We start from the raw sequence: 24,148 nt of genomic DNA, 5'->3' as shown, positions 1-24,148 counted from the left end.
GTTTTCATGGAGGGAGTTAGTGGAACTCAGCCCTGCTTAAAACTCTTTGCCTTGTGACTGGTAACAGCTCTCAGAGTGTATATTGGGGCAAAGAGTACAGTACTGGTGTTCAGGGACCTGGAGTCTACCTCTGTTCAACAAGTCGATTCACACATTGCACAAAATCATAATGAGGTTTGGCTGTCTTTGCCTTAGTGTGTAATGTAAAACCAACCATTTTGATTTGTAAATAATAGATTAAGTTATATGATTTCAGCTGCATGTGGATTATTCAGAAGTATATGGTTAAAAAATCATAGCTTAAAAACAATCTACAAATTCAAACAATTAGTACTATCTATCTAGCTTCCCAAAAGCATCTAGCTGGCCCTGTGGGAAGCAAGATGCTGGATTAGATGGAGCTGTAATCCAAATAGAAGAGGGCAACTCTTACATTCTTTCACAGATTTAGATCAGTGATAGACAGCTCTATTCTAGGAAAGCTAAATATTTTATTTTAAGGGTTAAGAGTTTACACATTTATGCATATGTCAAAAAATAGAATTTCTGCAGCATGTAAGCAGTAAACATTATTTAGCCTCCTATATTACATCTGTTCAAAACTAAACTTCCAAGTAGCAATACTTTCCCATGAACATTTGGTTGCAGTTCTCTTCTTAATTAGTTGGTCCAACACTATGAGTGAGTTCAAACATTTCCCTAAGCCATTACTTGTTTTAACAATAGATTGTTGAATAAGCTACAAATGTAGGGTTCACCCATGCTGGTCCCTAAATCACAGTTTACAAACCATACTGACTCTGTTCACATAACATGTCAAGCCACAAACCAACCAATGCAATTTCCTGCCTACAGTATATGGGCAGATGCTCTGTCTATATAGACAGAGTGTAGCTCTTGAGAGGTCAAGTGGTGTGTACAGAAATGATACCTTTAAAGTTCTCTGGTTGTCCCTAAGTGCTGGTTGCAATTTTGGGACTTTGTTGTTCTTTATCCTATTACTGTCTTTCCCTGTGTGCTTTTACCTAAAGGACCTTTAACTAACTCTGTCCTTGGTATAAGCACAAACATGCCCAAAGTCCACCAATATAATCATAGTTGAGAAGCAAAAATTAGGCATAGTCCTAAAGATCTGAATTCAGGTAAACTGATGCAGAAGACTCAAGCAAGCAGGTCAGGCTTTCTTCTGCTGGGAAGACAGCTAGGCAGCTCACTCACTTGATTAATTTCTTTCCCTCACTTCTCTATCAAGCTGTTCACCCCTCTTGGGACTTTGCCTCTAGTCATTGACCTCCATCACCCTCTTCCAAGTACAGCGCTTTCATTCTTAGTCCCCAGTATATTTGGGAGAATGTAAAATCTTTCCCCTCATTGTCCTCCACATTGCAGAACTAAAGCTCTTGTCCTTGAGCTGCTGGCTGCTGTTTGCTTGGTCCGGGGAGGGCACGACATTATTCTGGCTGCCTTTGACAACTTCAAAGAGGTTTGTGAACTCTACTTTCTTGCTGTGATGCTGGTGTTCAGCTAAAGTGATTGTTTACTAAAATTGGGGCATTAATATAAAACAATTGTAATTACATTTTTAAAAGGTTCCATGTGTACAAGTTAAAAGTTAGATAATATTAAACTCTAGATATAACAGTCTTACAAAAACTCATCTCTTAGATGGCAATGTGTATATATTCATTTCCTTCAAAAGGCATCAAATCAGCATTGCTATATCTTCACCTTTTGTTCCACTGAGTGGACCTTTCCCAAAATTTCTATCAAGACTGATGCCAAAATATACTCAAGAAGATCACAAGTTGAGTGACTGTGTGACTTAGTGTTCAGACCTTTTTCTCTTTCCAAAAAAACTTCAGTGGGTTGAAAATTACTCAGTTTTGCTATGAGTTTGTTTGAAATATGATTGGTACATTTCATTGCTACCCCATGCAGGGTTGCAGCAGGATGGCCCACCTACAGTATAGGGAAAGTATCCCCAGGACAGTTACTCATGTGGAAGCACAGATGCTGAACTTCTGTAGAAGCAAATCAATAATTACTTGCTTGCCTTTCAAAATAGACTTTTCAGATGAAAGAATGTAACACACTTTCAGATTTAAATCAGTATGAGGGGAAGGGTAAGTGCTGATGCTGTGAAATGGGGTAACGGAGGGGTCACAGCAATAGAAACCAGCGCCATATATTTTATTTTGGATTCCTTCGCTGTCAGTGCCTGTACATTACTCAACCCTTGTCCAGACGAACTGGACTGCTAAGAACTGAAGAATGAAAGCGGAGGTTTTCAAAGCTTCCACATTTTTGCTTAAATACATATTTTAAATGGCTTTTAGAAATGAAAGCAGAAGCAAATGCATAAGTCCTCTCACTATAATGTAGTATGTACATATGAATAGTGAGAATGAATGTAGTATCCATATACATAGTTAAAAAAATAACTTTGCACTTATCACTGCACCTTTTAAAATGCAAATTGAATCTCTTGGGAGGCAGACTGGGAATTAATGAGATCAGAGCAAGTCTCTCTGTGCTGCCATCCAGAAAAATATTCTTCATTTGAAGCTTGTGATTACATTGGGAGGAAATCACCCTTCTTTGCTTAGCTCGGCTTTTAATACACTCCTTGGGAATCCCCAGAGATGTTGTAAAAGCCTCTGGAAATGGGATACACTAAATAAGTAAGTGGAGTTAAAAGGGAAAGTTGGGTCTTTGGTCTTCATACTATCATCTGTAAAATGACCCACGGATATCTGACAAGGGGCTACTTAAGTTGCCCAGGATAAAATTTGCTGGACAGTAGAACAGGTGGTTTGCACTAAAGCCTTTGGCAGGGAGGAATCCCAGTTATTGAACAGGAAGGTACAAACCGATCCTATTCCCAACATGGTTGAACAATCTACAGTTGGCCCATAAAGTGGCTCATGAGAATCAGGCTTAAAAAACAATGAAGATTATTGAAATAAACCCAGAATACCAGCTAATACAGCAGATGTTAAACACATGTAAGGTACAAATAATGACCATCCCTAGACAGAGAGCAACTGCACTAACTTGAAATCTGTTTATGTTACTGAGCTTACCTGTATGTTTACTAAATACTGTAATCTTCCTGTACTGGTCAGGCTGCCAAGTATCCTGTTTGCTCTAGAAGCAAATTCTTGTAAATGAGTAATTTTGAAAGATTTATCACTGTTGAGAGCTTCACATTCAGGGCTGCCTGAAAGGGACTGGGTCTGTGTGAGGGTATTTGGTTCTTTTATGGGTTCAAAATACATCCTGGAAACGGTTTCTCCATTTGCAGGTGGAAAGCAGCACATCTGATCTTTTCAAAAATGCTAAACTACCAGACCAGGGCTGCAAAAATCTGGATGACCAGTAGAATAATGTAGTGCCCTGCTGCCCTCTACTAGTCATCTGGATTTTTGCAGTGAGATCTGGTAGCCTTATCTACATTATAAATGGCAACTGGGCAAAAGAGAGGGAAGAGCCCCCGGGGAAAACCTCTTTTTTTCCCCTTCTCTTACCAACCACTACCCCCTAAATCAGACATCTATCATAGGTGAAGGAGCTGACTGCAGCAGTAATACTTGGAGGAGTTATAATAGTATCTCTGGTCAAGAGATATTTTAGGCATGGTTGTGCCTGTATGTATTACTGTGTAATACCATGTACATTGGTGCACACATAATTCTCACGCATGTCTTCATGATCTCCTATGGAAATGTGTGCAAAGCATAAGCACTCTCAAGCCTTATAATATACTTAAACCTCCCAGTTTTGTATATGCCAGACATAAACTTTGACTGAGGAGGGATTTTATGTGCAGTGATGTTGTGACGCAAACTCTGCCCTTATGTGCTTGCATCCCAACCTTCTGCACAAGTATGCAGGTTGTGTTGTGTGCATCATGACACCATTTCCATCCTTTATTCTTCCTCTGCAGACTCTTATGATGTGATTATAACTATGTAACTACATTTTCTCACATTTGTCCCTTTTTTTTCTTTTAAGCTTCTACACCTCTTTGAGTGATGCAATAAACCTTGAATTAACCCAAATTATTTTTTTGTTGGGCACACTCCAGATAACTTAAATTTGGCATTAATTTCTCACTGTAATGCCAGAAGTGACCTTGGGTTTCACTTGCATACCAGTTCTCATATGTATGCATGTTATTAATGTGGGATAGCACAAATGAGCAGTATTTAAGTTGTAGGATGGTGAAGCCAGGATAAGATTTATATTAAAATCCAAACCTTTCTCACCCAGTTAGATTATAGTGTAATTATTTTATCATTTGCTGAAAAAAGAAAGCTGGGTTAGACAGGGCTACAATGTGCATAGACAGCCATCCACCTTATTGTCTCTTCGAGTAAGACAAATCAAGTAGTGCCATTACAAACATCTCGTTTCAGATCTGTGCTAAAGTTTACGTGGCTTCCAGTCCAAAATTGTCATGGCTTCCATTCGAAGGGACTCTGGGAACTAGAGCTAGGTGAAAGAGGAAAGGTATTCTCCTATTGTTCCCCCAAGGAAGCCATTTTTCAGGACAGAGGAGCTAGGACTGGACTGGCAGCCTGAAGGAGTAAGTAAGTGAGAGAAGATAAGAGACACCTGAGCTGGCAAGGAGTGAGGCAGCCAGCTGGTAAGCAATGAAATACAGACCCAAGTAGCACTAGTTTAATTGCTCAGGCTTAGTAGCCAGGATGGAGTCAGAGGCTTTCTAGCAGTGTGTGCAAGCTGAGGCTCCAGGGCCAAGTGTCCACAAAGCTTCTCCCAGAATAGCTGCCTGCCAAGCTGTAATTTCAAATGTGACAAAAGAAAAAAATGTATTAAATATTAAACTATATACTTAACTGTCCTTTTTTGTCCTGACCTCACCTATTTTATCTTGAGCTGACTTATTTTTTGGAGTGCCACTCACAGCACACTACGAAGGCTAAACAATTACTGCTTTCTCACAGGGCTTGCTAAAATCCAGTGGCCCTGCCATCTGATCCTCTACAAGTTTATTGACACGAAGTGTTTTAAGCAGTGAGTGGTTTCCTTTTTGGTGGTTGCCATGGGGGCACAGAGAATAAAACACTTGGGCCTGGCTGCTGGAGGCTCCTAGTGTGTATATATATATGCAGTTTAAACTCTTTGTTGCTATGGCAGTTCTGCAGTGCCAATCAAACAGAATTCCTTCCCTTTCTCTCTTTATAGGTTTGTGGCGAGAAGAACCGTTTTGAGAAGCTGATGGAGTATTTCCGAAATGAAGACAGCAACATAGATTTCATGGTAACACAAAGGGGGGAGCAGAAGGGCTGGCTGTAGGCTGGTTTCTTGGTCACCCACAAGATTTCCTCTAATGCTCTCCTCCAGCATTCACACACTGCCATGAAACTAGCTGCTGTTCATGCCACCCTCTGGCCTGTTTCCTATGCCTTCCACTATTGCCCTAATTAAAAAGAATAGTTCAATTATTCAAGTTCATGCAGTAATTCAAGGCACAGCTTCAGGATGAGAGAAGAGATCCTGAAAACAAGATACCAGTCCTTACAGAGGCACAGCCATGCTTACCATCATCAGGTTGGAGAAATCTTGTACAAACTGATAGTTTGACAAACAGTATCTCTAGCTGTTTTGGGCTTGGGTAAAATCTTAAGCATTTCTTCTGAATCATTTTCGAAGCATACTCAGCCTTAGTAAGAACTCAATAAAGCATCCTAAAATTATACTTAATAAGGGGCTTAAAAACTAAATTAACTATATAATTAATATATAATTAATATATATTCCCTATAATTTAAAAAAAGTACTGAAACTCCCAATGTCAATAAACACTACTTCTAATTTTCAAAAAAACCAAGTTAATTTTTTTGGTGCCTTCGAGTCAGTGTTGATTCCTGGTGACTAAACAAGTCCCTGCAGTTTTCTTGGCAAGGTTTTTGGAAGTGGTTTGCCACTGCCTGCTTCCTAGGGCTGAGAGAGAGTGACTGGCCCAAGGTCACCCAGCTGGCTTTGTGCCTAAGGCAGGACTAGAACTCACGGTCTCCTGCTTTCTAGCCTGATGCCTTAAGCACTACACCAAACTGACTCTAAAAATAGGTTAAGTTGAGATTCTGCAAGGTAGAATCTGTTTATTTGGGCTCAGTTGTGTGTGTGTGTGCGCGCATGCACACCTTTGAGTCAGTGTTGACTCCTGGCAACTGCCTGGACTAGTTCCTGCAAGTTTTCTTTGCAAGATTTTTGAATATTGTTTGCCATTGCCTCCTTCCTAGGGCTGAGAGAGAGAGACTGGCCCAAGGTCACCCAGCTGACTCTGTGCCTAAGGCGGGACTAGAACTCACAGTCTCCCAGCTTCTAGCCTGGTGTGTTAACCACTACACCAAACTGGCTCTCCCAAAGTTAATACCTGAATACTTAAAACATGATATAAATCATATATTTGTGTGTAAAGACAGAGATATAACAAGCAAAAAGTATGGAAACCAGATAACAAAAGTCCGCACACCAGAAGAGTCTTAACCACCAAAATACCAGCCCTTCAAAATTGTAAATTGTTTAGGAATTAACACTTTTTATTTTTCTTCCCATTTCGAAACATCTAGGTGGCTTGTATGCAGTTCATCAATATTGTGGTTCATTCTGTGGAGAACATGAACTTCCGTGCCTTCTTGCAATACGAGTTTACGCAGTTGGGACTTGATGAGTACCTAGAGGTGTGTAGTTGTTTTTAATTGCTCTTAATTTCCTCTTAATTATTCTTCATTTCAAAAGTGCTTAGCAATTCTGAAATGTGTGCCATCGTTGGAAACAAGCAATAGCCATTAGTTAACACAGTAAAGATGTTACATTATTCAGAATAGGAGATAGAGATGGAGTATTTGTGCTCCTCTACCTATTTTCCGGATCCCGTTTTATTACTTTTGGAAATTGTCTTCTGTATACTGGTAGAAATGAGAATTAAGTTCCTCATAGCTGTGTTTGCATTTTTCTATTTTACTTTTCTTATCAAGAGCACATGTCAATCTACTAAGTAAACTTTCATTTTAAAACTGAAGCATAAATGTCTGCGCTCTAGTCTATAAAGTATAAGTCATGAAGAAATAAAAAAATTGCGGTAGGCTTGGGTCTGATCAGAGCATCTTCAAAAAATGTTCTGGGAAAAATGCCCCGCCCTGACTCTTTTAGCATGTTTATTTGGTTTCTGTATCACAAACAAAAGAATTAAAATACGCCTACAAACATTTTCTTTAAAAATAACAAGAAAAAGAAACACATGCAGATGGACCATGTACTGACATTTATCATTCCAAAAGGATATACTGTAAAGAACGATCATCCTGGCCCTACTTTTAAATCAAGGTTTGCCTCCTTTGATTTATCAGAAGCTGCGTTGTACCGAGAGTGACAAGCTGCAAGTGCAGATCCAAGCCTACCTGGATAACATCTTTGATGTAGGTGCCCTGCTGGAGGATACTGAGACCAAAAATGCCATTCTGGAGCACATGGAGGATTTGCAAGAAGAGGTTGGACAGGTATGGGGGCTGACTAAGCAAGTCCCATGGACAGTGCACATTTGAAGGTGACTGAGAAGCAGCAGTTCAGGAAGGCGGGTTGGTTGGTGACAATCCTGTCCTCGGGCCACAAGGAAAGTATATTCCATCCCAGCACCTGCAATGTATGTGCACAAAGCCCATCCTTGCTTGAATGCACAGGGTATTGGTTGTTGACTCTGCTTTACAGGTTTGCCCTCCCGAAACAGATTCCCAATACAGTGATTCTCTTCACAGCTCACCGAGAAACTCCAGGATGCAGAAAATGAATCTGTGGCCAAGATTGCTGAGCTAGAGAAACAGCTGTATCAGTCACGCAGTGAGCTGGAGGCCCTGAGAGCAAGAACAAGTGATGAGCCGGTATGGAAGCAGAAGGAAAAGAGTTATGAGTGCTGTTGATCAGAACTGATTTCAAAATAAGATTAGGAAAAGAAGTGCAAAACGTTTCAAGATAAAAGATTCTGGACCCAAAACATCCCCTTCCAACCGTGGAAATTCTGATCTTACAAGAATTCAGGCTCATCCCAACCTTACTAGAACAGATAGAACCTCAAAATGGATCTGAACTGAAACCAGAACAGTCTGTTTTGAGATTGGACCACTCCTGGTAAAGTCAGAGCCTTTGAACTGAACTGCATACCTAACTAGGAGATCTGCTGGAGCAGGCCAAGTGTCCATCTAGCATAGTCACCCCTCCAGAAAGCTCACAGGCTGCATACAGTGGACAGATATGTAGGATTAATCAGGTAATGGATGAGAAGTTCCTGTACTAGTGGAAGAACACTAATGTAATATAAGGAGCTCAACACAATTGCCATGTTCACATGACTGGCTGACCTGATCCTCGACTCTTCCCCTCATCTTCTCTTCTTGCAACACAGTCTGGAGATGGCGAGGTCAGTGGTTGGTCAGCCACTTTTTTAGTCCTCCCAGCTGCCACAAAAAATGGTTGTCTCTCCCTTTCTCACTTCCTGGCTTTTAAATTTATTTGTTTGTTTGCTTGTTTAATTCCTGAAGGTTAAAAAAATGGTGATGGTGCAGTCAGGATCAGCTCCACAAAAGCCAGCGTCATGGGGCTAACTTACTTATTCTCCACTGCTTTTTACTCTTTTTCATCCCCCAGGAAGAAAAAGGGTAAAAGAAAAACAGTGGAGGAAAAGTGAGTAGAAAGGCCTCATTTTTGCAGAATACACATACATCAATCCCTCGTAAGCCATTTGAACAATACAGTTATAGTTAGTCCTTGACTTATGACCACTGTTGGGACCAGAATTTCTGTCACTAAGCAATGCAGTTGTAAAGTGCGATGTCATGTGACTGAATCACTTAGCGACAGCAATCCCAGGCAGTCCTGTTTGCCATCATAACCCCAAGACGTGTGGGTCATTAAACAGGAAGGGGCAGGAGTCCTAGGTAAGGAGCACGGGGGTGCCACAGGGGGGTGGGGGAGGCCTAGGAGGGCCAGCACAGGCCATGCACGAGTTGGGGGAGGGGGCTGCTGTGGTGTGGTACAAGTTCAGGAAGGTGGGGAAAGAATATGCTGTGGCTCAGGGACTTCCTGGTACGCCGTGGCTCTGGGGCAGCAAAAAGCCCCTGAGCTGCAGTGCAGCATGAAGCCCTTTGTAGTGCAAAGCCCAGCCCCAGCCTGGCCCAGCAGTGAGGCACAAAGCCACTGTGTCCCGGGAAGCCGCAGCTGCCCCAGCGCAGTCCCAGCTGCAGCTGCCCTTGCCACCTCACACTCCAAGGCCCCTGCTGACCTTCGCCGTCTTCTTGTTCCCACTGCTGATGAGGCATGCCTACCCTGGCCCTTTGCAAGGCAGCTGCCGGCCACGTGAGGCCATCTTCCCCAAGTCTCGTGAGGAAACCACTGTGTGGGGCCTTGGGAAGAAAACCTTGTGCAGCCAGCAGCCGCCTTGCAAAGGGCCAGGCTGGGCATGCTTGGTCAGCAGCGGGAGCAAGAAGACGGCGAAGGTCAGCTAAGGCAGCAGGGGCCATGGAGTGCAGGGGGCCAAAAGGGCATAGGTGGGAGTGGGGAGATGGGGGGTGGGGGGAGTTGCCCCTGTGGTCGTAAGTGCAGGCAGGCTGCCAAGCACCCAAATTTTGATCACGTGACCGCAGGGGCACTACAATGGCTGTAACTTCAGGGACCGGTCATTAAGTCCCTTCGTTCAGCGCCACCATAACTTTGAATGGTCACTGAATGAATGGTTGTAAAGCAAGGACTGCCTGTACTAGAGAAAGTTATCTAGTCCCAAATAGCTCTTTGGGTCGAAAAGTAAATCTCTCAAGATTACTTGAGTGGAGTGGTTGGCTGGGTTATATTGTTTGCCCGACACATCAATCTTCCCCTGTGCCATGATCAATTAAGTGTATCATGCAAATAGGGATGTCTGAAATTCTGAACCTGTCACATTGACACAGGCTACATTCAGCTCTGAAGGGTATCTGTCCTGGTATGTTTTTCTTCCCAAAACTGATACAAGCTAGTGAGCTGTATAAAGTGTGTTGTTTTTTTTAATTCTAATAATCCCAGGATTTAAAAAAAAAAAAAAAAATATATAGGAAAATAGGTTTCAAGTCCAGTCCACACCATAGCAGCATACAGTATGTAAGATCTCAGGAAGTAGAATCTGCTCAAGTTCACTAGTTTTCCATTCAAAACCTATGATTCTCTAAACTTTTTCTCTTAGAACAAACTGGATCAAATCAGCAAAGCTAACAAGCCAGAAAGTCCCTCTTGGCTCCCAATGCAGCTGCTACAAGAGGCAGAAGTATCCCCACAATACTCTGCCTTGGAGCACAACCTGGAAAAGCTAGAAGACAGGGGTTTAATCCGGATTCAGCGGGGGCCTGGCGGTGACATCATCATTGGCATTGAGGTCATCCCTGTTGTTATAGAAACTGCAGCAGCCTCCTCCGTTACTATTGAAGCATCTTCATCAACTAGCACAGGTACAGTCCCATGGAACAAGCAAGATGAACCCATACTTGGAGCATTTTGCAGTACAAATGAAGAATTATATTTTTGAGTGCTTTTTCTTCTCTTGGGTGTTCTTAAACATTACAATTCTGTGACACCTCCAATCTACAGTAGTAAATGTCTGTGTAACCTCTAGTTGAATAAAACAAAATATTTCATTGGGGTTATGGTTAGGCAAGAAATTTATTGCTTAATTTTACAAATTATATGTGAATCTACGTATATGTGAGGGACGCGGTGGCGCTGCGGGTTAAACCGCTGAGCTGTCGATCGGAAGGTCGGCGGTTCGAAACCGCGCGGCGGGGTGAGCTCCCGTTGCTCGTCCCAGCTTCTGCACACCAAGCAGTTCGAAAACATGCAAATGTGAGTAGATTAATTGGTACCGCTTCGGCGGGAAGGTAACGGCGTTCCGTGAGTCATGCTGGCCACATGACCCGGAAGTGTCCTATGGACAACGCCGGCTCCAAGGCTTTGAAACGGAGATGAGCACCGCCCCCTAGAGTCGGACACGACTGGACTTTACGTCAAGGGAAACCTTTACCTTTACCTTTACGTATATGTGAAGTAAACCAGTTATAGAACCTTACAACTTTATATGCAAAGAGGATAAAAATACTGTACTTTATGTACACATACACTTCTACAGTCACTCCAAAGAATTTGGACTTGCTATTCTGCCGGCAGAAATGCCAGAGGGAAACAAGTATTTCTGAGAGAAGTCAAACAGAGCTATCAGTAGTCTTTATCGATCAATTGCCAATATCCAGTAATAGTTGTCCAGGATCTCTTTTTAGCCACCCACCGTTACCAGTCTAGTGGCACCCATACCAAATAAATAAATAGGCAGGTGTCAGTTCTACTCTGCAGCAAATAGATTTTTCACTACTTCAGTTGTGTTAAGGTCCCATCCCTTAAATACATTAAAAATTGTTATCCTCAAGTTGCTGGTGATTGCCTGACAGTTCACCATTCACAGTTTGAGAAACCCTGCCCTAGATGAATATGTCCCCATATGCAGCTAGCAGATCGAGGACAAGAATGGTTTAGAACTTTTCCTCTCTCAGTTATGTACATAACAGGGGGTTTGTTTGTTTGTTTTGCATTGTTTTGTCTTAATGGAAGACTATTCAGGTAGGCAACCCTCCATTTGCAATTTGAATTGCTCCAGCCCATCAACATTTGTACCCCATGGACTCCCAGATAGCTTGTCTCCTGGGGTTTTGCATGATATGTGCTAGCTGAGAAATCACCACCGTCATATAGGAACAAGTATTTTAAAGTGGTTGGCTCATAATTTATTCCTCTTCTTTCCCAGGAGACTTAGGCAGGATTATCTTCCAGTGGGTAGGACAGGGAGGCACTCCTCATATCTGTTCTGTTTCTTTCAGATTACCCCTCCCCATCTACATCCCCTGTTCCCTCTCTTGCTCCAGAAATACCACCAGCACCACCTCTGCCTTTCATGAAAGACAGTGACTCTGTGGTTTTCCCATCTTCTCAAGAGGAAGACCTGTCACCTCCTCCTCCTCCTCCTCCACCACCACCACCACCACCCCTACCATGGGCCAGTGAGCCTCCACCTGCCCCACCACCATCTGTGGTTGGAACTGTACCCCAAGCCCCGCCACCGCCACCGCCGCCTCCACCGCCCCTCTTAGCATTGGATGGCCCAGGTGCTCCTCCTCCCCCACCCCCTCCTCCCCTGGCTGATGGAATGACTCTGCCAGCAAGTACAGTCCCTGCAGGTAAGTTGAATATATAGTGACTCTTTCTTGACAGGCATTCCATGTGCATAATAATATATATGTATTTACTTTGTGTAATTTCTCAGGTCAGCAGCTCCCAAAAGAATTGTGAATTTAGTCATATATAGTGGCGCTGCGGGTTAAACCGCTGAGCTGCCGATCGGAAGGTCGGCGGTTCGAAACCGCGCAGCGGGGTGAGCTCCCGCTGCTCGTCCCAGCTCCTGCTCACCTAGCAGTTCGAAAACATGCAAATGTGAGTAGATCAATAGGTACCGCTTCGGCGGGAAGGTAACGGCGTTCCGAGTCGTCATGCTGGCCACATGACCCGGAAATGTCTATGACAACGCCGGCTCCAAGGCTTAGAAACGGAGATGAGCACCACCCCCTAGAGTCGGACACGACTGGACTTTACGTCAAGGGAAACCTTTACCTTTTTAAGATTGTATCAGTTAATAAATCGGCTGAATCTGCATGGAAATAAAACTTGAAATCTTATTCAGTGGTCTGTATTGTTCAGTTCCTAATGCAGGAAAAGCATTCTTTGAATTTAAAGGTATTAATTTATATGGTGCCTTGGGTATCTTATTGTATGTGGGAAAACGATAAAATCTAAATATTTAAAATAACTAAATATAAATAACATATTCAGGTATTTTAGAGTTGGAATACTTCCTCTGAGATGGTGCTTTCATCTTGCAGTTTTCTAAAAATTTACATTAAAAATCATAATCTGTCGGTAAAAAAAATGGATTTTAAAAATTAATCATTTAAGGGTTTATGCTGATACATGTAAATTAACAGGGCAATTCTATATTGGACATGTGTAGTCAGAACCCCCATGAGCTCATTGAACCTAATAGATTTTCAGCTTAACAGGTTACGTGGAACACCCCTAGCAATGTTATATGATGTTTCTTGGATAGTCATTGAATTCTCAATGACAAAAGCTTGGTGGTTGTTATTGGTAAGTGTAAAAGGGATTCTGGAAACAGTAACTTTGGGAAGGGAGAAAATATGGCAAATTACTTGCCAGATTTCTTATGTTTTCAAATGATCCTCCCCAAAATATCATATAACATTACCAAATTTCCCCACAATAACAGAGGCAGCAGCCTTTTGCAGGAAATAGAAGTTGAGATCTTTCATCTCCAAATTCTAGTTCCTAGCCAGAAGAATACTCAGGTTATAGATTAGAAAGTGAGTAGAATTTGTATTCCATGTTGAGAGTTGGCTTATCTCTATTTAGCTACTGCATTTATATCTTGCTTTTGCTTATAATTTCATACATAAAAAAGAATTATGCTGAAAGACAATGATTGGGTTCAGATATTGTGCTAAGCAGTGATTTGTTTAACTATGGTTTATTGAATAGCCTATAATTGGCTGAGATCATACATTAGTGCTAAGTCATAAACTGTACTTTATATATTATAATTACATATTTGTAAGCTAAAACCACACTTGTGGAACAGCATCCCCAGGGATCCAGATGGCTCCGACCCTGTTGGCCTTTTGTAAGACTCTGAAGACCTGGCTTTTTCCTCAGGCATTCAGGCCTGGAGGTTAGGTTAGCCCTGTTGCTGATGCGTTTCTATGATTGGAAGATGTCATTTACCCAGGATACCACAGGTTATTGTTTTAATTGGTGGGTTTTAATCATATTTTTCCCAGAGTCCCTGTTGTGAGACACGTGGCCATATAAATGATTTAAATAAATAAACAAACTACCTTCTGGCTTTATGGGCTGTGTGAATCAGGCAGCATCACTCTCCAGCCACTCATGAAATTGCCTAAGTTGTGTAAATTTCAACCCAGGTCTTCTCAATCCACTATTTTATCAGTGATTGCTCAATGGTTCTACTGAATCTAGCTTTTCTACTGGTTTGAAAAGGTTTAGCCAGTTCCAGTTTATCTCAAATGTGAGTTTCTCTTCTATTCTGTGCCCAATCTGCAAGAAGGGCCTCGCTGAAAAACAAAATTGGGAAGAGACAAATCTCTGGTGCTGGTAGAGGTTTACAAAGTGCTTACAAGCTTTCTTACTCTTTGGAAGCTGTCAAGATCAAGAAGCCTATACAGACCAAATTCCGCATGCCTGTCTTCAACTGGGTTGCTTTGAAGCCTAACCAGATCAACGGGACTATCTTCAATGAACTCAATGATGAAAAAGTCCTTCAGGTAGGTGCCCCTTTGGTTTTTCCTTTTCCTTTTCTCTTCCCTGCCCACCCAATACATGTCACCTTATTTATTTTGGCTTCTTCTTGTGCAGGAACTTGACATGAATGACTTTGAAGAACAGTTCAAAACCAAAGCTCAGGGTCCCAGCATGAACCTCAATTCCATAAAGGCAAAGACATCACAGAAAGCTCCCAGTAAGGTTTCACTGATTGAATGCAACCGGGCAAAGAACCTGGCCATCACCCTCCGTAAAGGGGGGCTTGCTGTTGACAGCATTTGCAAAGCCATTCAGATGTGAGTATGTCCGAATTCTCACATCAATTCCATCTGCTGGTGTCAGGGGAACATTGGATTAAACACATATGCATATGTGCACGATATTGACATTAGTAATGCCTATGATATGCAAAACTGTTAATTTTGTGATGGGAGGCTATTTACAGGTAGCCCTCAACTTACAGCCGTTCGTAACAATGGTCCGAAGTTACGACGGCCTTGGAATGGGTGATTTATGGCCTCTAAAGCACTTCCAAGAGTCACAAAACATAGCACTACCACCCTGCAGTCACATGATCACATTTTGGGCACTTGGCAACCAGCTCACATTTATGACCGGTTGCAGTGTCCCACGGTAACGTGATTGCATTTTGCAACTTTTTTGCCATTTTCTGACAAAATACACCCATTGGGGAAGCTGGATTCATTTAACAACTGCTGTGATTTGCTTAATGGCCCGTGATTTGCTTAACAACCATGGTGATTTACTTAACAACTGCCGTAAAAATGGTCGTAAAATTGGATCCGGTAATGTGGTGACTTGACTTACAACCGCAATGACCTACGATGGAAATTCTGGTCCCAACTGTGGTCATAAGTTGAGGACTACCTGTACTGTAATGACATTTGGTTTGGCTACCTAAAGAAATGTAGTCCTCTCCTACTTAACCAGTTACTCCTGGTCTATTTTATTCCCATTTAGATATGACTTACAGACCCTCAGTCTGGATTTTCTGGAGTTGCTGATGCGTTTCATCCCCACGGAATATGAGTTGACACTAATCCGCAAATATGAGAAGGACCAGCGACCACTGGATGAGCTTTCGGATGAGGACCAATTCATGATCAAATTCAGCAAAATTCCCCGCCTAACAGAACGCATGAACATCATGACATTCTTAGGCAGTTTTGGAGATACAGTACAGCTCCTTCTGCCAGTAAGAAGCAAAACCAGGCAATTGATTGTAACTAAGAGGTGGTGTCAGTCAGGAATGTCTTGGGTTAATAGCAACTGGGAGAGTCTGCCAAATAGATATAAAAGTTGACATACTATCTTGATTGATGATTTTTCTAAAATAGTATCCTTCTATCTTCTTAATATGGAATTATGTATTCCAGGTAGCAGAAAAACAAGGCATCATTTGCTTAATGGCTTAGCAAGGGCAGAATGTAAATCGCAACGTCATATAGGAAGTAGGTCCAGGGCTAAGTGTAGCAATGCATTTTCAAATATTCTGTATTGTTGGGGAAAAGAGGAACAAAGCTGGCACATATGGCATCAAACAACAGCAGGCAGTAAATCCTCTAAGATTTTTATCTTTTACACCACAGCTTAAGAATAGGAACGGTCTCTCTGGGGAGAATTTTTAAATTTCAGCAGCAGTGCCTTTGAAAGTTTACTCATATTCAGAAGCCCGATTATAGGGGAAATGCACAGGGAAACTGGCTATGAAGACTGCTTTCGGCTTGCATTTATTGGTGAGCATCACAGAATATGCTGATTGTAGAAGCATTTCTAGGCCTTGCCAAACCATTATGTGGAATTATCAGGGATTATCAAGAATTCCCAAAGCATGTTAAAAGCAGAGTAGGGAAAAGGCTGCAACTGTTTCCCTTTGCAAAGATCCAGGTGACGAACTTGGGTTATTATGTATCTTATGCAGCACCTAACAGTTCTGGCAGCTAAAATCATGGTGCTAAAGAATTTGATTTTTTTTCCTATCCTGATGATATGCAAAATATTCATTCCTGATGTCATGATTAAACAAAAATCAAAAAAGTAAGAAAAGTTTGTAGAGTAAGGTCACAAAACAGGAAAGTGAAGTTTTCACAAAATACAAATGTTGGAAGTCTGGTAACTGAGTTGAAAATTTCCACATTTACACTTAGCTCCAATTGGTATACCAATTAAGGTGAAAGGTAAAAGGTCCCCTGTGCAAGCACCAAGTCATGTCTGACCAGTTAAGGTAGGTAGGAAATTAGGGACAGAAGATGTCAAAGTAAGTAGGAAATCTGATTATGTCATTCTCACATTTTTTTTCCATCTACAGCAACTAAATTTTGTGATTGTTGCTTCAATGTCACTCAAGTCATCTACCAAACTGCGCCAGATTTTAGAGGTGAGGTTCCTTAAAGATAAAGAGGTCTCCACAGTCGTTCAAGTCAAGGGAAGGGCAGGGTTTCTTTGGTCAGCAATATTTATTTATTGGATCAACAGTAAATAAGTTGTTTCCCAGAATGTTGACAGCTGAGTCACACACTGTTGTCCACATATCCTTAAACCTCAGGATGCTTTTATTTATTTATTTAATTTGTTAGGTCTTTAATTTGTGTCTCACATTTCCTCCAGGAAATCAGTGGCATGCATAGTATTCTGATTTTTTTTCCCCACAACAATCCCATGAGGACTAGGACTGTCTCAAAGTTATCCAGTGTGCCACACTGGCATGAGTCTGTTTGACAGCACTGAGTAAGAAGAGTCTACCCAGTGTATTTCTTTGTGAATTATTGATGTGGGTGTGGCTGTGGGGAGGGGAGGGGAGGGAGGGAGGAAGAGAGATTGATTCTTGGAGCTTGGCAGCAGACAGGCTCCTTTGGTTCATGAACTTATTGGCTTATGTGATGCAACCAGTTGATTGACATGTAGAACTCTGCTCTGTTAATGCACTTTTGGAAATACTGTGCCCTATGAACATAAGAGCCATCCTAGACATTCATCTCCCAAGCCTAAAGACAGAACTCGGGAGCAATGGCCTTCATCCCCTCTTTCCCAGTAACTGGGAATCAGAGATATAGTAAAAGCAGTATTATAATTATTATGATTAATAACCATTCATATCCTTTTCCTCATGAATATGTATATCAGTTTTGTCTTCCAGTTAATTGGCCATTCATATTCAATACAATAAAATGATATCCTCGTATCTTCCTCTCTGTACCTGGGCTAGCAATGCTTTCAGTTCCTAGATTCAGCTAAGACGTTGACTCATTTTGATTGCCTGCCTGCCTGCCTCTCCACAGATTGTCCTGGCATTTGGGAATTACTTGAACAGCAGCAAACGGGGAGCAGCTTATGGATTCCGGTTGCAGAGCCTTGATGCGGTAGGTGGGGAGGAGGCGTAGATTCCTTAGGACCTGCTTCTAGAAGCAAGGCATGGCCAAACTGTAGGGTGTGAACCTGAAAGTTGGTTGTGGCCACAAATCAGGAAAGAGCTAAGACTGAGAGTAAGGTGCAAGAAGATGCTGATTTCCAATTATGCATCAGCCACAGGGAAAGACACCCCTGCCCCCCTGAGCTTGTGTCCCCGAGCATTTCAGAACAGACTTTCACAGTACTGTAGGTTGTGCTTTCAAGTAATCTTTTCCAAGCTATTGTGGTGTGAGCCATCCAGCATTTCCTAACTTTGGGTTCCCTGATGACATTGAACTTATGGGGAATAGTAATAGTCCAAGGACCATTTCTTCACAATGTCAGAGTTATGATTGTATATTGTATATTGTATATTACATGACCCAAACCCATGGGAATTAAACAAATGTGGAAAGAAAGACAACAGGAAGGGCAGGTATTCTGTAACACCTTGGTGCCTTAGTTTTTTCCTAGCCTGACTGCTACTTCTCTCTGTAGCTTCTGGACATGAAATCAACAGACCGGAAACAGACACTACTTCATTATATAGTGCGGGTGATCCAAGAGAAATACCCTAATTTCCTGAACTTTTCCAGTGAGCTGCACTTCCTGGACAAAGCAGGGACAGGTATGGTGTGGTGGGTCACGGGCAAGAGGAGAGCAGTGAATTGTCTTCCTGGTGAAAGGTAGGGTGCTGCCCTTTCTCTTTGCCGATGGAAAATACAGGATAGTAATAGGAAGAAGAGCACCTGCCCTACAAAAATTGAATCTGAAGGGGCAAGTAAGTGAGAAGGAAGTAATCCAGACTGGCTGTTCTTGCTTCACTTCTCCATGCTTTTTCTCTTTCCTTCCCACCTTTGTAGTGTCGCTGGACAGTGTGCTTCAAGATGTGAGAAGCCTGCAGCGAGGCATGGAGCTCACACGCAAAGAGTTCATGCGCCAGGATGACAGCATCGTTCTCAAGGATTTCCTAAAGACCAACACGGAGATGTTGGAAAAGCTTCAGGCAGACAGTAAAACAGCACAGGTAAGGAGAAAGGGAGGTTTGTCTAAAAGGAGCATCACAGCAAATGGGAACTACAGGCTTGGGCTTGGAAGAGAGCTTATCAACATGTTGGGAGATCACAACTGTGTTTTTCTCCACAATCCATTTATGAATTCTCATACTATAAACCATGTTTTCAAGTGGCTGTTTGTAAATTCTATAACATCCATAGACCTAAAAAGAGAGAATAAAGTGTTTGTGTTTGACACAAGGGCTCTTATACCAATATGTGTGAGTTGGTGGTTGTTTTTGCTTGCTCCACAGGAGGCATATGAGTCCACAGTGGAGTACTTTGGGGAGAACCCCAAGACTACCCCGCCAACTATGTTCTTCCCCACATTTGTGCGCTTTATCAAAGCATACCAGGTAAAAAACCTGCTTCTAATCTGTTGTAGTCTAATGACTGGAGGAGACTGTTTGGGTTCATCTCTTGCCTGGACCTGGGATTGTCAAGATGGCTGCTCTCTTCTATTTCTTGTGTCACTTCTGCAATATGAAGATTGTTAAAGGAGTTTGCTCTGTTGAAGTTTGGTAAAGTTTGGTGAGAAGATGGATATAAGGAGTCTTGAATTCTTAATATATGCTAAATCAGTTTCCCTTAACCTAAAACCTCATTGGTCATCCGGGCTGGGAGTTACGAAATATATAATTCCATTATATCTGGTGGGTACCACATTGAAGAGGACTGTACTAAATAAATGTAAGGTTGACAATAATTGTGGTGTAGAAGTTAGTTAAATAATTATGATAATTGTTTAGGTATGAGTTGATATATTTTTGGGTGGAGGTTGACTGAGTCCATCAGTTCTCTTCCAAATGGTTTAGATGACTGCAAAAATTACAACATTGTCTACCCCTGAAATTGCCCCATTTCCTTGTATCATTCTGTAGATGGCATTTGCTACTAATAATTTCTAATGCTTTCATAGGAATTATTATTGCAGGGAGACAAAACTGCTTCATGGTAAAGGATCATGGATCATGGATTAGGTTGATAGACAATTGCCTGAATGGAATTGTAGCTCATAAGCAAAAGTGTTAGAGTAGTTTTTCCTAATAATAGCAGCTCATTCTTTTATCTTAATTCCTTCTAGTATTAAACGAGAGAGGTTTCTGCATATACATATTCCTCAGTATGCATGCATATTTGATAAGTTTATACATTAAAATAAATGTAACAATTACAGACTTCTCATAACTCTCAGTAAGGAGCTTCCTTTATTACTAGGTCCCTCTGATGGGAGGAGATGGGCGGTGACAAATTTGATAAATAAATAAATAAATTACTAGGTTAATTGAAGCTCTAGGATCTGCAGAAGAGAATATTGATGGCCCATGTAAACTGTGCCTTTGAGGTCTTGGGCAAAGCAAATCCTTTGGAGGATCTCCTTGGTTCATCCTACCCTGAATGATAGATTTGTATCCACCCTATGAAGCTAATTGACCACGATCTAATACATTATGTTCTGTCAACACCAGCCTTCCTTACTTTAGGCCTTGATAAATCCTTAGCAGATTTCAAGCAGAGGGTGTGGAAGTTAGATATTAAGTCAGATAGGGCCAAAATTTCCCATCTTTATTATAATAGAATCGCCCCGTCCTCTTAAACTTTCCCTGGCTATTTTTTTAAGAGCATGCATGCTCCAAATAGGAAGCTTTTTGCTCTGGCCCAGATCAATGCGCTGCTGATCAGGGCAACAACTGAAATATATTTCAACCTTCTACAGGTGGTCCTTGCTTAACGACCAGTCCTCAAAGTTTCAGTTGTCACAGCATCCCCACAATCACATGATTGCAATCTGGGTGCTTGGCTACCGGCTCATAATTATGTTGCAGGGTCCCGCAGTCACGTGATTGCCATTTGCGAGCTTCAAAGCCAGCTTCTGACAAGCAAAGTCATTAGGGAAGCCAGCAGGGAAGATCACAAATGGCAACCATGTGACATCGTGTTTAACAACGACGCAGGATTTGTTTAACTATGGCAACCAGAAGTACTGGAACTGCCGTTGCTAAGTAGCATGGTCACATGATGTCACACTTTATGACCGCATCACTTAGCGATGGAAATTCCAGTCTCAGTTGTCATTGTTAACCAAGGACTACCTGTATATGAAAATCATATTTGTATATGTAGAGGTTAAATCCGTGTCCTATATTCTATTGAAGTGTCCACTTTATATGCCAGGATGATAAGAACTCTGGTTATTAGAAATGTTAATCACCATCACAAGGAGGAGATCACTGCTTTTCCTTTCAACTGACCAGTTCTTAGATGTAGGGTGCTGATGAATTTGTATCTGTAGCTTTAACTTTGTGGGAATTGACTTGGGCCTCCCTCACAATTTTGTTGTTGTTGTTTTTGGCTTTCATCTAATTTATATATATGCATTTTCAAGCAGTTTATATAACAACAGCAACAAGAACTACATTAATAATATTGAGGGCCAAATGCAAAGGGGTATCAGTTGGAAATAATAGAGAATAATAATGTAATTTATTTGTGCTTCTAAGAAGATGCAAATAAATTACTTGAAAACAGGAATTAGGTATGGGAGAATGCATGCCATGAGCTTAAAAACTCATTTCCATATTACATGGGGTTATTCCAAAGAAAGAAAAACGGGGCTTGCAAAGGAGAAATGGGCCATGATCTTTGTTGAGGGGAAAGCATCCCACTGTCTAGTAAATCAGTGTTTCCCAACCTTGGCAACTTTAAGATGTGTGGACTTCAACTCCCAGAATTCTGTGAGTTGACGTCCACACATCTTAAAGTTGCCAAGGTTGAAAAATAGTCTAGTTGAGATACCTGTGTTTGCTTAATGGGATTATTATTTTTTTCTCATCCCGCCAACACAAAGAAAGCAGAGGAAGAGATCCAAGTGTGGAAGAAGCAGGAAGCAGCTGCCAAAGAGGAGGAGTCAGTTTCCCCCAGCAAAGAGGAACAGGCAGTATCCAAGGTATGGGTTAAGATTTCCTCATCCTTTCCTAGTGTTCCAAAATCCACACTAGGTCCTGGTTTATAAGTGGATTTCACATCAGCATCCAAATCTAAGTTGAAGTGGGGTAATCCTTTCAATTCACAACTTTCTTTATAGCAATGACCATTGGGAGGATTCTATTCTTACAAACAGGAGCTTTGTCAAAATTGGCCTAATGCACACAGGCTTGAAGAATGGAGGCAATCGGTTAGCTGGGATGAATTCTGCCTATGAGCTTATCATTTTCCATCCCTATTTTAAAATATATCTTTGTCACCAGGGGGCTGTAAATTAGGAGAGATAGCTAGATCGTGTGTGGTGATGACAACCATAACGCACATAAGTCATCTGCTGTCTTTATTAATATTGGCTAGGATCAATGTGTAAGTATTAATTTGCTAGTGGACCATTAACACATGCTACAGCTAACCGTGACTGTTTAGCACTCTACTCAGCTTCATCATACATGAGTCTGTACATACGAAGTTTTCATTATAGTGATCAGCAAGTGGTATCCTGAAGCCATAGGAGTAAATGGAGGAATTGGTGGCAGGAAGTATTTTGCAGTATGTTACTGTGTGGAGTGTGGCATAGGCTTTTAAGAAAAACAAGCTGCTAATCAGGGTGTTATCTGTTTTAATTATTAGTTTACAGTGGCTTGTCCTCTTGACTCATATTTGTTGTCTTGAAAAAAAAGTTAATATTTAAATATGTAGGTATGTAAATATATATGTGTATGTATGTATGACGATAGAATAGACTAAATTAAAATCACCACCACAACTAATGATATAAGGAACAGCATATCCTTATTTTTAATGTTTTATTGATTTTAATTTCTTTCTTTGATGTGAGCTGCCCAGTTGTTGAGAGTTGGGTGGCATACAAGTTTAATATATATTATTACTATTATTATTATTATTATTATTATTATTGAAGTAACAGCAGACTTAATTCCTATGCATCACTGTTGGGTGAGCTGGCCCTGCAGACTTCTTCAATTTCATCATGATACATGCATAACCATAGCAACCACTTCTCTTCCTTAGCAGTCTCCTACCCATAAGGCCAAGCGGCAACAGATGGACCTCATAGCTGAGCTGAAGAAGAAGCAGATGGTGAAGGAGCCTCTCATTTATGAGGAGAAGGATGGTGCCATTGAGGACATTATTTCAGGTAAGGAGGGAGGCTGGCAGCTTTATCAAAAGGCCTGAAGTCTCTGCAGATCCTCCATAAAGGCCAAAAGATGAAGTGAGAACTGCTCAGAATCCTATGGATTGGGGAAGGTGATCCTTTGTGACCTATAGATAATCTGTCCTGCATTGCCATTGCTCTGTAGACACCTGATTCTAGCTGGGAAACTAGATGAGGTGTAGCAATATTCTCCATTGCATGGGTACTGTTGAGGACCTTCCTGTGCACCTCTGGGTTACAGTAAGCTGGCATGTGGTTTTTACTTCTTTGGGTCCCTGCCACATTTGTTGAGAAGGTATGATTATCTAGCACATTTCTAAGGTCCATATGATTGAAGCTGCACACTGAATTTTCATTATGCAGATGTGAACTGTATTTTTTGTTACAGTTTTATTCTGCCAAATCCACCTATTAATGGCAGGGAATAACAATGAAATAGATAATTATTGATCACATGCCATGCATTGTCTGAATTTCCTTTATTCAGCAATAATGTGCCTTCCTAAAGCTGCTCACAGCACTGTTGAAACATCAAAACATTTAAACTCATCAACAGGAATAGAAGATAAAACCCAGGAAATTGTTTATAAATAATACAAATGTATCATCATGAATAAGATGAGTTTAGATTTCGATATGCAACTGGATTGATGGCGGCAGACTTACCCTTCCACTCCTCAAAAATACTAGGCAGGGGATGGAGACTTTGCAGAAGAAAACAAGCTGTGGTACAGGGAAAGTAGGAAAATTCTGAAAGTCATATGGAGCTACCATGCATGAGCAGAGCTTTGATCATGGAAGGTACCTCTGCCATGTTTGGGGGGAGGGTTCTTCCCCCCATTTCCCCTTAACTTTCTCTGCCCTCCCTGATACCCTATGGAGCACTTTCAGAAACCCAGAAAGGCTGTGAGGGGAAGAAGTAATAAGGATCTCCACCTCTGTCGTCCCAGCTGTTCATGCCCAAATCTGGATCCAAACCAGTGTGTTTATCTGCCCTGGTAAACTTGTATCAATTGGTGCAAGCTATCCATACACAGATACATGATCTTGAAGCTCTGTGGGACTTTAAAGGATGTTTCTG

At 41.5% G+C, this 24,148-nt stretch overlaps 1 protein-coding gene and 1 long non-coding RNA gene across 8 annotated transcripts in view; one reads left to right on the top strand and one right to left on the bottom strand.

Moving 5' to 3' along the window:
• FMNL1 (formin like 1) overlaps positions 1-24,148 on the top strand; it is a 78,770-nt gene that overhangs the window by 52,203 nt on the left and 2,419 nt on the right. For 3 of the 7 annotated variants that reach the window (XM_063300552.1, XM_063300548.1, XM_063300553.1), the window contains 17 exons: positions 1,390-1,483; positions 5,209-5,283; positions 6,597-6,707; positions 7,377-7,526; positions 7,782-7,904; positions 10,235-10,496; positions 11,913-12,269; positions 14,320-14,444; positions 14,536-14,738; positions 15,424-15,658; positions 16,772-16,840; positions 17,742-17,822; positions 18,349-18,478; positions 18,714-18,877; positions 19,160-19,261; positions 21,754-21,852; positions 22,923-23,049. In XM_063300552.1, the coding sequence (XP_063156622.1) occupies positions 1,390-1,483; positions 5,209-5,283; positions 6,597-6,707; positions 7,377-7,526; positions 7,782-7,904; positions 10,235-10,496; positions 11,913-12,269; positions 14,320-14,444; positions 14,536-14,738; positions 15,424-15,658; positions 16,772-16,840; positions 17,742-17,822; positions 18,349-18,478; positions 18,714-18,877; positions 19,160-19,261; positions 21,754-21,852; positions 22,923-23,049 (2,507 nt within the window). Of the gene's footprint in view, positions 1-1,389; positions 1,484-5,208; positions 5,284-6,596; positions 6,708-7,376; positions 7,527-7,781; positions 7,905-10,234; positions 10,497-11,912; positions 12,270-14,319; positions 14,445-14,535; positions 14,739-15,423; positions 15,659-16,771; positions 16,841-17,741; positions 17,823-18,348; positions 18,479-18,713; positions 18,878-19,159; positions 19,262-21,753; positions 21,853-22,922; positions 23,591-24,148 lie in introns of those variants that run through there. The other 4 variants (XM_063300549.1, XM_063300554.1, XM_063300550.1 and 1 more) reach the window with 3 other exon arrangements.
• On the bottom strand, positions 4,670-8,544 carry LOC134495266 (uncharacterized). Its single transcript, XR_010067797.1, has 3 exons — positions 8,382-8,544; positions 8,185-8,255; positions 4,670-4,800 (listed from the first exon to the last, which is right to left on the bottom strand). It is a non-coding gene; the product is annotated as an uncharacterized LOC134495266 (long non-coding RNA).

The sequence above is a fragment of the Candoia aspera genome, chromosome 4, assembly GCF_035149785.1.
Source record: "Candoia aspera isolate rCanAsp1 chromosome 4, rCanAsp1.hap2, whole genome shotgun sequence".
Classification (NCBI taxonomy): domain Eukaryota; kingdom Metazoa; phylum Chordata; class Lepidosauria; order Squamata; family Boidae; genus Candoia; species Candoia aspera.
This window is presented reverse-complemented; position numbering and strand designations above follow the sequence as displayed.